The 14,893-nt window shown below is 37.0% G+C and overlaps 2 protein-coding genes across 3 annotated transcripts; one reads left to right on the forward strand and one right to left on the reverse strand.

The window, feature by feature from the left end:
• Positions 1 to 661: 661 nt before the first annotated feature.
• On the reverse strand, positions 662 to 6,251 carry LOC146321707 (uncharacterized). The gene is made up of 6 exons (XM_084726970.1): positions 5,791 to 6,251; positions 5,030 to 5,055; positions 4,582 to 4,941; positions 4,123 to 4,301; positions 3,690 to 3,863; positions 662 to 840 (listed from the first exon to the last, which is right to left on the reverse strand). The coding sequence occupies exons 1-6, from the start codon at positions 6,041 to 6,043 to the stop codon at positions 792 to 794; spliced, it is 1,041 nt and encodes a 346-aa protein (XP_084583096.1). The 5' UTR covers positions 6,044 to 6,251; the 3' UTR covers positions 662 to 791.
• A 1,995-nt stretch (positions 6,252 to 8,246) lies between these two features.
• Positions 8,247 to 14,237, forward strand: LOC146321708 (apoptosis-associated speck-like protein containing a CARD). Of its 2 annotated transcripts, none has more exons than XM_084726973.1 (4): positions 8,247 to 8,593; positions 10,890 to 10,922; positions 11,982 to 12,044; positions 13,579 to 14,237. In XM_084726973.1, the coding sequence occupies exons 1-4, from the start codon at positions 8,341 to 8,343 to the stop codon at positions 13,839 to 13,841; spliced, it is 612 nt and encodes a 203-aa protein (XP_084583099.1). In that variant the 5' UTR covers positions 8,247 to 8,340; the 3' UTR covers positions 13,842 to 14,237. The 2 variants fall into 2 exon arrangements, with proteins under 2 accessions (XP_084583099.1, XP_084583101.1); XM_084726975.1 differs by having other exon boundaries at positions 8,253 to 8,593; positions 11,982 to 12,029.
• The last annotated feature ends 656 nt before the right edge of the window (positions 14,238 to 14,893 follow it).

The following is a 14,893-nucleotide window of genomic DNA, read 5'->3' on the forward strand; positions in this document are numbered from 1 at the left end:
ACGATGCTGTTATCAACATATGAGCAAATATCGCAACGCTGACCTTTTCATGAAGACACAAAGAAGCGTCGATAATCAATGTCTGCACCGCTGCATGTAAACAGGAATATTAGAGAAATATTCATTTTCATTAGTCCCTTAAACAACTTAGTAGGAATATTGTCTTGTTCAAGATAACAGAAAAAAATAGAATTGTGTGCATATAACCATATTTATTGAGTAAACTGATGATCCTTGACATATTTTATGGATATTTCATTTTATTTTCAACATTTAACAGTAACAGTACAGAACAATAACTGCAGGTTTGAGTAAAATGAGTGATTTGGATGAATTTTGAAGAGATCATTTCCTATAGATATTGCAATAAAGTTTTCATGATATTTTTAGGCCTGTTATACAATTCTATGTCAAATTCTATGTTTTCTTCTCCCTGACATACTTTTGTAATGCAGGACGAGGCTTTTGAGCAGAGAGTGAAGGCCCTGTGAGATTCCTTTATGTTTAAAATAATAATCTGAACTTAAAATTTAATTTAATTTTCTTAAATTTCATTTAAAATCAAAAGGCCTCACAACCCCCATGAAGCTTTAGTGACCCCATAAAGCATCATTTACAGTAGATGAGTAGTAAATAAAGGGGTTTATTAGAGAAATTAAAATGATGTATTCAAGTCAGTTTTATTTATGTAGGCCAATATCACAATTCACAAATTTGCCTCAAGGGTCTTTAAGCTTTTGGACAGGCAGGCCCTGACAGTGGGATAGGTCCTGCTCACTGAAGGGAGAATTTCAGTTAGGGGTCCTCCTCCAGCTCCTTTTCAGGTTCTTCTGTTCGGGCCTAGAGAGGACACAGAAAGTCAGTAAATCACACCGTCCAAGGCATCAGAGAAAAAACACAAAGCCTGCATCAAAAAACTATCTACAAGTGACATTTCTTTAGCGGAGAAGAATTTTTACATTCTTCCAAAGTTATAGTTTTTTGCTAACCAGAAAAGAGGTGGCAATAGAACCCCCCCCCCAAAAAGAAAAAAAAACTCAATCAGCAAGTATAAGACCAAGAAAGATGAGGTGTTTCTGCCATCGAGGAAGGGACAGAAACTTCTATCTTAGTGAGGTGGCATAGTTTCAGTGATGCATGAAGGGTGTGTGTGTGTGTGTGTGTGTGCGTGTGTGTGTGTGGGGGGGATTCTAATGAAACACCTTGTTCACTTTGAGCCCAAACTATCATGAATCGACCACCAGTTGTAGCTTAGTGTTATACTTCTTTTCACAAATCATCAGAAATACCTGCAGACTCAAGTCATTGAGGCAAAAGTGTCTTCTGCGTTTGGTACTGTGCTGCATCATAAATATCTGTTCATGGTCTGTATCATGATTATCATACAACTATTAATGCTATGATATCTTTCAAAACAGCATTTTTCCCCTGTATGAAATGTTGCGTAATATGCATTGTCTCTGATGAATGAATAAATAAATATGTGGGGTTTTTTTTGCAACAAATGCGTGACAGCAATGCATTGTGTGTCATTTACACTTCAGAGTGCCCATCGTTGTCGACGTGCTCCCTCAGTCGATCTTACCAGGTTCACTTTAATTTTTCAGAAAAATGAAACCGCACTTATGATGGTGGCAGGGATTCCCCTGAGGGCAGGTGGAAAATGCCCAGGAGAATGTTGACTAATGAAGCACAGCGTTTGTATGACGCATTTCACATTAATAGCTGATGAAATTGAAAGTTGGGTGTCTGTTAAGACAATGTATTTATGAATAGTATTTATATAATGAACATCCCCATTGAATAATTTATAAGCCTTAATTTAAAAGTATCCTACAAAATGTTTGAAAAGACAGGCCTGCTTGCACTTGCTGATAGCTGTTATATTTATTTGCTTATGTTTATTTACTATGCTGGTAATTTTAATATTTAATACATTTAGTGTTAACGGGGGGAAGCCTGCTTCATCCATGAATGCCCTATTGTAAGCCTGCTGTGTGTGTGTGGTTATTGGTAGAAATTAAATGAACTGGGGACAATATGAGACAGTGAAAGCACTGAAATTATGTCATCAAAGGGTGCAACAGTCATCACTGCAGCAAATTTCATAGAGTGGAGATTTATCCAACACTAGTCACTTTGTAACTTCTTCTTCTTCTCCTCATCATTATTATTATCATCATCATCTTTAATGAGATTCACCAAAAACATGGTTCCTGCACAACCTGAGGCTGCATTCACAAAGCCTCCTAGAAAGAGTTGCTCCTAGTGATGAACATTGAAGAACTTTCTTAGGATTATGAGGTTTTCAGAGAATTTCCTCTAAAAGTTGAGAGAGAAAAAAAAAGATCTCCTGGGGTGAAAAACCATAGGAGTAGAGAGGAGAACTTTTAACAAGTTTAAGAGTTTCTTAACAAAGGAAAAAATCGAAGAAAGACAAGGAGGTGGAGAGATTTTCTCCAAATGCTGGATGACAGTAAATTAATGAAACACCTAGATTATAATAACAATAAATCTTATTTATTTATCATTTTTCTTAACATTGTTACAGCATGACTTAGAAGAAAACGCATAAGGCAGATACATCTCCCACCTAACACAGTAACACCACAAGTAAAAGTGATCACAACAACAATTACAGCTCTTTCACAGTCTTAAATTGAAGTGCATTTTATTTCATTTGTCCATTTCATGTCCACACCTGCTTCCCTGGTTAATATTAAATACATTAAGTACCAATATGGCAAATAAACTTAAGCAAATAAATATAGCAACTTTCAGAATAGTCAGTGTCTTTTCAAACAGTTTGTAGGCTACTTTTAAAGTATGGAAATTATTATATTACATTACATAAAACTGTAATCATAATAACACCATGTCTTCATAGAGACTAAATTCTACCAATGTCCATTCTGTGCCATTATCAAGTGTGCAATTTCTTCTTTCTTGGATCAACCAATCACATTCTTGAAAAGCGTGTCGTACCTAGCGACAGGGTCAACAACACCTCCACACTAAGATAAAAGTTTCTGACCCCTCCTGGGTCAGAGATGCTCTTAGAGGTTTCCTAAATTTTCCTGTCATTTCCTTCTCTGTTTAAGAAACTCTTAAGCCTTGTAAAAGTCCTCCTCTCTCCTTTGCGAGTAACTTATTTTTACTGGGATCTACTCTTAACCTTAAGGGGAAATTTTCTTAAAATTTCATCACTGGGATAAACTCTGTACTAGGAAGCTTTGTGAATAAGATCTCAGATGTACAGATGATAAAAAGTAGTACTGGTTGTTTCAGAGCTTCTTCTCAAAGCCTAGAAAAGGAGGCAAGGTGAATAATTGAATTAGTATTTCTCAGTGATATGTAGTAAGTGCTGTTTTGTCAGTGATTTATGAACTTTGAGGCAGACAGTGAAGGTCTGGAGATTTGATTGTGAAACTTTTTGAAGTTGGTTATCTACTCATTGTTTGAAAATGTATAAACTTCTATGAATTTATGCCGTCTTGTAAACCCATGCAGGCGGCGCATAATTATCTGTATTATGCGACGATAAGAAGTGCCATTCATCACTAAATCATTGGAGTGTTCTTTTGAAAGAAAAAAATGTGAATTTATGTGCAGGACAAAGATCTTCAATGATATTACATACAGAAATAGCAGTCATTAAGACAGTACAACTAACCAGACACAATACATACCACGAGGCAGTGGTGGGCCAGCCTCCAGTGCTTTGGACCTGTTTCCTACTGATCAGTCTCCTTCTGTCAGCTGCAGCCTGCCGTTTGTCACGCTGCAAAATGTATTTGACAGTGACCTCCATTTTTGACTTTGGTTCGTAGGTTGACTTCATGGACCGGAGGTAGTTGACACAACTGTGAACAAAGAGTAGAACGGTGGCCTTAATGACTGTGAGCGTACCAACGCAAAGATCCACCGCAGTTCACTGATGCATTCTGTCATACCAAGGGTGACAAGGTTGAATTCAGGACAGGGAACTGGGGGTGAGCGTAGCATGTCAAAGAGATTAAAATGGATGATATGAAGCACAGGGTCATTTTAAACGTCTTTTCAGCGGTTAAGATCATCAATCTGTCCTGAACCTTTCAGGATGTCTGGTCAGTCTAATCTTACCTGATTTTTTCAGGGTCCTTCGACTCGTACAGGTCCTTCAGCGTCTCTGATCTGTAATGTCCGAAGCCAAGAAGCACCTTTCCCTTTTGGCCAGACCGAAGAGATCTCTCATATGCAAGATTAAATTGGACTTCTTTCAGAACCTCGGGGTAAGCAATCGCGTATCGATTAAAGGAATCCTTCAAATGAAAAAAAAAAAAAAAGTGTTATTAACATTCTTTAAACAAGATTCACATTTTATTTAGTTATGGTTTATCTCAGTCACTTTGGTAGATTTCTCAGATCAGAAATTCTTCTTGCTCTCCCAAACTCTATCACCTGCATTTCGCCTATTAAACCACCTATGTCTCCCACAAACCCAAATCACCTGCATCTCTAATTGAAAAAGTTGCATTCACAATAATATTTGGGAGTTTGCAAATCTCAGTGTGTGCAGCATCTCTTTTTTCTTTGCATTACCTTGTTGGCCATCAGGTCCTGACACTTTGTCTGCTCTCGCTCCTCCTGATGTTTGGCAATCACAAAGGCAGCGTAGCTCATATCATTCTCCAGCAGCCATTTGAAAGTTTGACCTTTGTACTTCTCACCAAACTGAATCGTACACCTGCTCAGAACGAGACGATCATTACAAGGGTCTCCACCCTCAGAGAGAACGCGGGCCTTCGCTTCAGCCTCCACCTCATCTGGCTTCTTCACAGGAGGACCTCCATGTGGAGCGGCCCGTGAGCGCCGCTGGCTGGCTGCACGGCTCTGAGCCTCCTGGGAGGGTTTCAGCTCCACCTTCCCGGCTGAGGTCTTACAGAAGGTAGGGTCTCCTTTCTACGCAAAAATAAAAACCACAATGTGACCAAATGTTACCACATATTAAAGATCATATTTGAATTGGATTATATGAAGCTGAACTTACATCCACACAGACTCTGGTTGTTGATTCTGTAGAAAAAAATAAAAATAAGGTGAAAGGCTGATGTTATACACACACACACACACACCCACCCACACACACACACACACACACACACACACACACACAGATTTAATTAGAAGCAAACAATGCGTTTAGAAACCAACGTGGTGCTAAATGACGATAACCAACGCATCACCTGTGGCTGGTTACTGTCATTTAGCACCATGTGGGTTTCCCACCATGAATATTCATATGCAAATAACCCAAAGAGTGAGATTTGTTTTTTGGTAGGCAGTATGAATCATCGTGCTGATAAAGAAATCCAACAGCTCAGACAGACAGGGAGAGAGAGACAGGCACTGACCTCGCTCCGTCTGTGAGGGGCTGTGTGCGCACGTATGTGTGTGGAGAAGCTGCACTGACACAGACAGACGTTGTATCCGTGTGATAATAAGTTACATCAAAAGATAAAAGTCGGAGCTTATCGATACTCTGGTCTTTCATAATTCAGCCCCGGGCCGTCTAATACCGAGTTTCAGTACCCATCCCTATGTGTGAAATGAAACTGTTAAAATGCCTCGAGGAAAAAAAAAATCGAAGCATTTTAGTAATCGAATTATTCATTTTACTGTTTTTACATTGTCATAAATGTATCGACGCTGCTGCAAGGATCGTAGCCCGCAGCCTCCTGCAGGAAGCTGGATCGTCTCTCAGATGCGTTTTTATTGTCATGCAAGTCAGCCATCAGTTTCCCCACTCACCCAGTCTCTGTGCCTCTTCGTTGCAGTTTATCTGCCTCAGAACATTCAGAGTCACTTGACGCGCTTTGAGCTCGGTGAAGGTTGAAACCAGGAGGTCTGTGATCTCCAAGATGCTTTTATCTTCCACAGCTCTGCGTCTGATCGGCGGCTCTTCCCTGCGGTCTCGCAGCTGGTAACAAAACTTTTTAAAGTCAAACTCGCTCAGATCCTCCAGTGTGTCCGCTATGGCCCGTTTGATTGTCGTGCGGGACATTTCTCATCGGCACACGGCGTCTAGTTAAGATATATGGAGATAATAATGGCGTTTCAGCTTAACGCGCTGTCATTACGCATCTGTTGGTCCCTGTAAATAAACATCTGCACACTCACTTTCACCGTCGTCGCGAGATTCTGAATTGCGCGCCGAAAAGACAAAAGTGCTGCCTTCACGTGCTGTCGGAAATACTAATGATAACAATATATTACCATTCGCCAAACTCCTCCCCAGAACAGGGCATTCAGTCAGAGGTTTAGGAGCCCCATCTGGACGAAGTAACGCATTACACTCTAGTTTCTATGACTAAGTCATTTGGTACTTGTTCTTTTAGCAGTATCTTTACAGCTCATTTCGACTGAAATGTACGAAAACATAACAACATAACGTCAATACATGTTGTATTACATTGTCCAGATCACAGTGGATCTATTTTGAACCTGAACAATATAGGAGGGGAGACTGGGGACAGTTGTAACATGTTTGGCATAAAACAAATAAACAAAACATATTAATAACATATTTATAAACTATTTATAAATAATTTTTAAGGGTGATCTCATTGTAAAGTGATACCCTGTGCGGTAATCACAGTTTTTTCAAATGCATCTGGGTTGATTACAGCTACTTATTTTTTGCAAAGCCTATATTTTTACCACACCCCCTCTGAAGGTCCACAGTTATTTGTTTATTTAATAAGGAAAATAAACATCAGAATATTTACATTCTTGACATTTTGTGAGTATATTTTGTTTACTTATTAGACAAAAAAAAAAACTTACCCTCCTCCCCTGCTCAACAAGCAGTGGCGATCAAGAGATCTAGAGAGTGAATGAAAAGGGAGAGCAGCTTAGACAGAAGCAGTGAATCAGAAATGTTATTTCTGCAAATGAGGGCAATTGCCCTCCGTGCCCCATGGTCGAAAACACAAGACAAAAGGATGCCCCTACAAAACATAATAAATCTTCTAAGTTTCCCTTTTAATGGAAAAAAACATTAAAATGCCCTCTTCTCCAGGACATTGTGAATTAAACATTTTTTTAAAAAAAAGGTTGAAATCTAACAGACTTTTTGCATTCATAGAAACATAGGAACATATGCAATCATTTTCATAGTTTGTGGTAATTAAGTATAACTTGGATGGCTCCAAAATTCCATTCATAAGGCCAAAATCAAATGAATTTATTCCCCCTTCTTCTAATCATTTAACAATGTGTCCTGTTCTAATATAGTGATGTGTATTTTTTCAAATTAAACTAAAAATAATCTGGTTCATGGTTTAAATCATATTATCAGGGATTGCCAGAGAATAGGCCGGGTAAATAAATCTCAATAGGGCTTTCATTTTAGGTAATACAATCCTTCCAAACATAGATAAATCCCTCTGCAACCACATATTCAAAATCATTTACCTTTCTTCAAAAGAACAAGATAACCTTTAAAGGATTTGGTAGCTTTTTGTGCCACCTTTTTTTCTTAAAAAAAAGGTCCACTGGCTGGCTAATGACCAATGGACTTCGCATAACATTTAACTACATCTTCAGCATGTTTAATAATTATTAAAATATCTGCAACCAAAATGAAGAGCAGGGGTGATGCTGGGTAACATTGGCAGATTCTCCTCTTCACTTTCTACCTTTTCCACCTGCCCGGAGGTGCATGCCAGACAAAACAATGTCAAATGAGGTGCAATTATTGCCATTTCTTGACTATTGATTAAAAATCAATCAATATATTCTTAATTGGCTAAATTCATTTTGGTTTTTTTGGTTTTTGTACAGATGTCCTTGTTATCATTGGCTTTTTGCAATGAGATCATCTTACTAGCTACAAAAATGCAGATGAAAGGTTTGGGTATTAATTCAAATTGAACTCAGTACTCAATTATGATTTTAAAAGTAACTAAATAGATTATATAGCAATGACAAGCACAGACTTGAAACTTTACTCATAAAAGTAGAAGTACCCAAAATAAACTATTTAATCACCGTAATTTGAGTTTTTGTGTCCAAAATAAAACAGTGTTCAACTATATCAAATGGTTTACAAAATTTAAAAATGTAACAAAACCACCATATGTGATTTCCGAGGGAAATAGTTTTTACTGACACCCCTGAAGTTACAGGTTGCCCTATACGTTCTCACTCATGTCATGAAAGGTAAAATTCCGCCAGCATTTGAACGCACCCTCCCTCCTCCCCTCCTTCCTGGTTGAAATAGTGAACTCTGGGCGTCGACCGTGACAGAAGACTTTGGGCTGCTGAGCTGGACTGCGGTGTGGTACCGGTACGTGAGAAATGCCCACCAAAAGCGTGAGAAAGGCTTTAGCGGACGCGCTGGAGGACCTGTCACCGCAGGACTTGGACAAGTTCTGCAGGGCGCTTACGGACCGCAAGGAAGAGCCTCGCGTCAGGAAAAACAAGGTGCAGAGCAGGAACTTCTTGGACGTCGCAGACGTCTTGGTAACAACATTTACCGAGGCAAAAGCCATTGGAGTGGCTGCGGAATTACTGCGACTGATTGACTGCCAGCAGGATGCAGAAAGTCTCCGTAAGTATCTGATGGCCTCATGGTGTTTGATGGGAAGAGAAAAGTGCAGAACACTGAACCCATAAAGTCTGCTTGTATTCCACATTTGTCAAAAACAGTCGAACAACCCCGTTTCATTTTTACTTTCGCTTTTGATGGGAGTTGTTTTCCCTCCAACTTTATTGTTTTTTTTACATATCGTGTACAAAAATGCAGGAAAAAACAAACTACTTTCAAAAAGCAAAAATGATTACAGCTGTATAAGCTGGTCAGAATAGAATTTCTTGATATTTTAAACTATAATGATATTATATTGACAAGGATAACTATATCAAAGGGGGAAAAAACACCGAAGCACGCTGATTGATTTGCAGCCTTTAACAGTGCAAACAGTGTTTCAGTGTTACTGTGTCTTCATCAGAGTCAAAAAGGACATAAGACATAAGGTACATGGGTCATTCCTACTATTCGGTGCCATTTAACCATGGCAATTTTATATTAAAAAATGTAAAATTTTGCATGATTTTATCATTTCATCTGAAGGAGGGCTTGTTAAATGATAAGAAAAATATATTGGTCGAGCTCAGGATATCATATTGTAATGATTTTGATCAAATTCCCGGCACAAGACACGGGCCAAATGTCCACCCTGTTACAGGTCATTCTTATCTCTATTAGTAAGTGTTTTGAAAGGACAATACATTTCCTAGGAGTTGAAATGTCCCTTACTTTGCCATTTAAATGTATTTTTGTAAAAGTATTAATAAACAAGCATTATCTTGAAAAGGGACATGTTCTATATTAAGGGACAATGTGATTTCAACACATTTCTTTAAGAATAAAAAGCAATTTCATTGAAACTTGGCCCCATTTTATTTAATTGATTCACTGTCAGTATTCACAAAGACAAGCATAATACTTGCTTTTATTCAATTAATATCAAAAACACACAAGTAACAGGGTGGACGTCATACCAGTGAACAGCACTGCATTTCATTAAAGTAAGGCAGTTCATTTACCTTACAGCCTCCCAACAACTGTCACAACAACAACAGAAACATGTCCACATCAAACTTCACCATCAAATGTCCTGCACCTTCAAAATAAACATCACAGACATTTTTCAATCTCTGATCTCAGAGATTTATGAATTTATGCAAACCAGCAACCCAGATGTTTTTCTAAGAAATTCCACATGTTTTTTTTTTTTTCCAGCTGGACAGACCTCTTGTTTGGGGGTCGTGGCTCTCTCATTAGGCACACAATCTGGTCATTCCTGTACTGGCTAATGTCCACTTGTGGACTTGGCCAGAAAAAACTTGTTGGTCCCATTCTTATGCATGCATTTCATGTTAACATCCTATTCAACCTCCAGGATGATACCCGGGTGTGGCTCACCATCAAAACTGACAACCCACCACTGCCCAATGTTTTCTTTTGTGATGACTTCAGGCCTTTTTTCTGCAGCAGACAACACCATTCCCTGACAAATAGATTCATATTGTTTTGATCAGTCTTTTTTAAAAGCATAAATGACAAACAAATCCATAATAAATCAATAGTAAATAAGAATTAATGGTGGAAACACTAATTCATCTAGCCCTCTTACGTCCACGCTGTTACCATGCAAAACAGTAAGAGGGGGGACATTTTAAGCTAAGAGAGACATTGAGAGATATTAAAAATAAATATTAGCCCAGTTTTACACAGAATATACCACGTTATGGCATGGGGACTTAAATGGCACTCAATGCTAGGAATGACTCACATAGAGTACATAGTTAATTTATAACAAATGTGCACTTGTCATTGGATGTTTGAGCCAGGTTTTAAACTTGGTGGGACTTGAACTGGCAAATGTCAAAGTGTCGCACCCTCTGCAATCTGATCACATCAGAAAAGAGCATCGAAATGGGGTGTGTGTTTTTTTGTTTGTAGATGTCACTTTGTCATGTTTCTGTGGCAAAAAAAGAAAAGAGCAAGAAGTGCAAAACTGCATTCATCAAGTCTTTAGACTGAAATTATGATTACAATGGGCAATACAAGTAGTGGCAATGATCAAAACAAACATATTTTTCTTTCTATAAAATGTAAGTAATCTTATGTCCAAACCCAGGCTTCTAGTTTAGAGATAACCGTGTCTCTGCCTTGATGACGTCAAACCCACAAAGTCACATTTTTAATGACCACTGCTATTTTAGATTCTGAGATCTCTAAAACAAATGTGGATCTCAAGTTGTAATTTCATCATATTTCTTTTTATTTATTTATTTATTTTTTAAAATCAGAATCTAACACTGTTTTCCTGTTTTTGCAGTTGAAGAGATGGGTGGACCTGGTCCCAGTGATGGTGAGTTGTTTTCTTCTTGTTTTTTTTTTTTTTTTTGCATGATACATTATAAATTAGCTGTGGTAGAAAATGAGTGTGTTGTTTTCGAATTTCACATTATGATTTATCCTTCTCTAAAGTAGACATATGTTGGACTGTGCTCTTGGAACTGTCATGTAGTGTTTATGGCATTACAGTGCCATAATGGATAATAATTGATTGCCATAATAATTGATGGATAGTTCACCCCAGAAACTTTTTCCCCTCACCTGCAGTGCTATTTAACCACCTGTACTCTTTTGGTGTGTTGCACACATCCTTTGTTGCTCAAAGCCCCAAAAAATGCAGTTTCATAGAGGAACTACTTACTTTCTTTCAGAAAGTCGTTCTGGTAGATTCTACTGTACAGAGAAAGTAGTTCCTCCATGAAAGTGCTCACAACAATACATTTGTAGAAAAATACACTTGTTTTATATTTTTTCAAATGTATTTTTTGGTGCTTGGAGCGACATAGAACTTGTACCATTTAGTCCCATTATATTTGAGTGAAGGCAGACATCCCTACAGCTGTTCTCTTCAAAATTCACAAACTCACACCAAGACAGTATAGATGGATAAAAAAGCACTACGGGCAAAATAAGTACTTTTGATTTGGGTGTGAACTGTTCCTTTAGTTCTTTGCACATTCTTAATTAGAGTTTTGTAAGCCACTTGTAATATTTATTGAGTCATACACTAATCCACTGAGTGATTTTAAAACCAAGAGCAGAATCTTAAAGGATACTGTGACTCTGGTGATTTTGCATATTTTTATTGTCAACAAAGCCCATTAAAATACCAACACCAACACTGAATCTAAGTATTGTCCTTTCAAGTCTGTTTTTAAACTGGCAACTTAAAAAAAATGATTTAATACCAGAAAGATGAGAACAAATTAAGTGTAAATCTGTGTCTTTATTAGTCGCTGTATTTTTACCATGAAAGAAAGCATTTTGTTTGCCATGTGTGTGGAAAAACAGCAGCATGCTTAAACACCAATGCATTTTAAAGCAATTTTAATTTTCTCTACATTTGTTACAGCTGCAACACCCTCAGCTGGAGCAGCTGCTGTAAATGCCATGGCTGCTGGTAGGTGCACAGTCAGTAAGACATGTCCTCTGTAAATGCCTTTTACTGTCTGTATCTGTCTGTCAATGATCAGATTGTCAAGAAAACCAGAATTTGACTATAAAACTTGCTAATAATAATTTACTGTATGGTTGGATATTTAGAACAGGCCTAACAGGAGTCTGTTTTAAATCGCATATAGACCCAAGAGTAATGAAAGAAACAGTGATACGTGCTGCGCGGTATTGCCGAATTTCTACAAATAGTTTGACATTTTGGGGAAATATTCCTTTTTCCCTTATTTCTTATTAATTATTAATTAATTAGTTATTATTAATGCAATATGAAAGCAAAAAACATGCATTTTAAATGAATGAGATCTATATTGTAAACAAACATTGTGATTCGTTAACGATGCACGATAAATATTGGGGCAGATAAATTATTGGTCATAAGTGTTATAATGTGCACGCACTGCACGCAGTAGTATATCATTCTTTATATTAAAATGCATTTTAAAATTGTAATCCTGCTAATAGTCCCCATTTTTAGTAAATGTAACTGTAATGTGATTACTATTTTTTTCTGTCACTGCAATGGAATACAGTTACCTTTGTTCTGTATTCTGATTACATAATCCTGTTAAATGAAGTGTGAGTAAACTGGTTAAACTACAGGTTAATATGAACTTTCTTTAAAAATACAAAAATGTGAAATTGTCCTTTATCTAATCGATATCAGCCGTGATAAGCGGGTCATTATCAACTATCTGTATCGGCTGAAAAAAAAATCCATATTGTGCATCCCTCATTTGTTCTATATATTTTTGTTTAATTTGTGAAAACCACAAAAAAAAAAAACAGACACTGAGAAAGGCCAGCTGTTCTCTTGTGCTTCGGTGTTTATGCTAAGCTACGCTAACAGTCTCTGAGGTTCATATGTAGAATAAAGATGTGTGGGTGGTATCGATCTTCTCATGTCATTCTTGGCAAGAAAGTCAAAAGCCAGTCTATTAGTGTTTTTCCCAAAATGTCTTAGCTTCAAACTTAAGATGATGGTGTTTAGAGAATATGTCATCTCATAACTGGACAAAGACCTTATTCTTTCAGTTGTAGATAAATTCTAAAATGATAAATCTGCTTTAAAAACTGAGTTAAATTCAAATCAATTAAAAAGATTGTGATAAATGTATTTGCTTTTGAAGACCATTGAAATTAACATGCGATGGATCACTATTCCTCTAAAACACTGTTACATGAGTCCTGTTTGTGTTTTATTTTATACCCATTTAGCTGCTTGGATCCCAAAACGACATCCAGTTAAATGTTTCAATAAATGCAACACACATACTACTTAACTATAAATGTCAATGTTACAGAATGTTAAGGTATGAATTGTGTGTTTTTTTTATATTAAATTAATTTCAGTCATCTACTTTTTGAATATAGAAAGTAGAAGTTGTATAATATTTTGTAACAAAACCACTCTTCAAAAAAGACGTATCCAGTGGGCTTCATGTTGTATTTAAATCCAATCACTGTAAAATCATGTTTTTCCCTTTTTTCCTCAGGCGAGCACTTTGTGGATAAACATCAACTTGAGCTGATCAATAGGGTGACCAACATTCCACCCATTTTGGACGAGCTCCTCTACAGAAAAGTCATCCAACAAGAGGGTTATGATCAAATCATGGCTGTGCCTATCACTCAGGGCAAGATGAGGGAGCTCTACAAGGGTTGTCTGAGGGCTGGTCAAGCCTGCAAAGACATCTTCTATGAAATCCTTGAGAAAAATGAGCCGTATCTCATGGCTGAGCTCAAAGGAAAGAAGTAAATGTTGTTATGAAATCCGTTTTGAGACCAAAAATACAGTCTTACCTCAACACAAAATGTTTTTATATGTGAACAATTGGGAAATATTAAAGTCAAAGCTATTTTTCTGTGGGGGTTTTCTACAAAAACACTTCACTTTTTACCAATGCATTTTAATGTTTAATCTGAGCTGTTGGCCTTACTTTTACTCTTAAATTAGGTGAAATTTGTATGGTGGTGTGGTGCTTTCGCTTCCCTGATCAGTGAGGCTTGTTTAATCGCTTGACTTTGAAGAGATGAGATTTCCTTCAAGGTGTAAAACCAGCAAATCATATAATCATGTAGGAAATGAATGATTACATAACTAGACATGTAATGTTTTTATCCAGAAAATAAATGGAATGAGAGTCTGTTTTAACCCATTTATTTCATGTAAATGAATACATGCTTGACTATGAATTGTCATCCAGAATATTTGCTTCTAAAGTAGATTTAAACTTTCATTTAAACCAAATACTCAAAATATTATTATTTTTTTTAACCTTTTCACTTTCATGCACCCTAATAAGATTTACAGTGTCATTGAAAATCTTTCCCATTATGAAATTTATAATAAAATCCTCTGCATGCTACATTTGGTTCTTGTGTTTTGATTGAATGGAGTGTCTTAAAAAGTGTGTATGAATCAAGTATAATGATATAATAGAGTTAAATAATCACGTTCTTCCAGGTTTCTGAAAGAGTGACACTAACCTTAACATTTGTTTGTCTGTAATTGTTAAAAAGGTGATGTTGTCATTTATTTTTCACAACTTTGTCCTTTCTCCAAACATACTTTCACACATGCCTAGAAGAATTTAATAATAATGAATGTTTCTTGCCAACTACCTTAATTTGTACGACTGTATTGTATTTGAAAATATGTGAGTTTTATTTCCTCAAATGCGTTGCCAACATTTCAATGGAGAAATATGCTGCAGGTCCTCTGAAATGTATTGAATGGAAGAAATGCGAGAACATTTGGTGATCTGTGTTTCCTCTTGTCCGACAGCAAATGGAGAAAAAGTTGTTCAA

Source organism: Lutjanus erythropterus, chromosome 9 (genome assembly GCF_056507025.1).
Source record: "Lutjanus erythropterus isolate fLutEry1 chromosome 9, fLutEry1.hap2, whole genome shotgun sequence".
In the NCBI taxonomy this organism is placed as follows: Eukaryota; Metazoa; Chordata; class Actinopteri; order Lutjaniformes; family Lutjanidae; genus Lutjanus; species Lutjanus erythropterus.

What these genes read in the sequence shown, in the direction of transcription:
- LOC146321707 (XM_084726970.1), bottom strand. Translation starts at nt 6,043, where the DNA reads ATGTCCCGCACGACAATCAAACGGGCCATAGCGGACACACTGGAGGAT. An exon ending in CGAAGAGGCACAGAGACTGG is followed by an intron (nt 5,056 to 5,790) that starts GTGAGTGGGGAA and finishes TTTTTTCTACAG; the next exon opens with AATCAACAACCAGAGTCTGT. An exon ending in AGGACCTGATGGCCAACAAG is followed by an intron (nt 4,302 to 4,581) that starts GTAATGCAAAGA and finishes TTTCATTTGAAG; the next exon opens with GATTCCTTTAATCGATACGC.
- LOC146321708 (XM_084726973.1), top strand. Translation starts at nt 8,341, where the DNA reads ATGCCCACCAAAAGCGTGAGAAAGGCTTTAGCGGACGCGCTGGAGGAC. An exon ending in TGGACCTGGTCCCAGTGATG is followed by an intron (nt 10,923 to 11,981) that starts GTGAGTTGTTTT and finishes CATTTGTTACAG; the next exon opens with CTGCAACACCCTCAGCTGGA. An exon ending in TGCTGGTAGGTGCACAGTCA is followed by an intron (nt 12,045 to 13,578) that starts GTAAGACATGTC and finishes TTTTTTCCTCAG; the next exon opens with GCGAGCACTTTGTGGATAAA.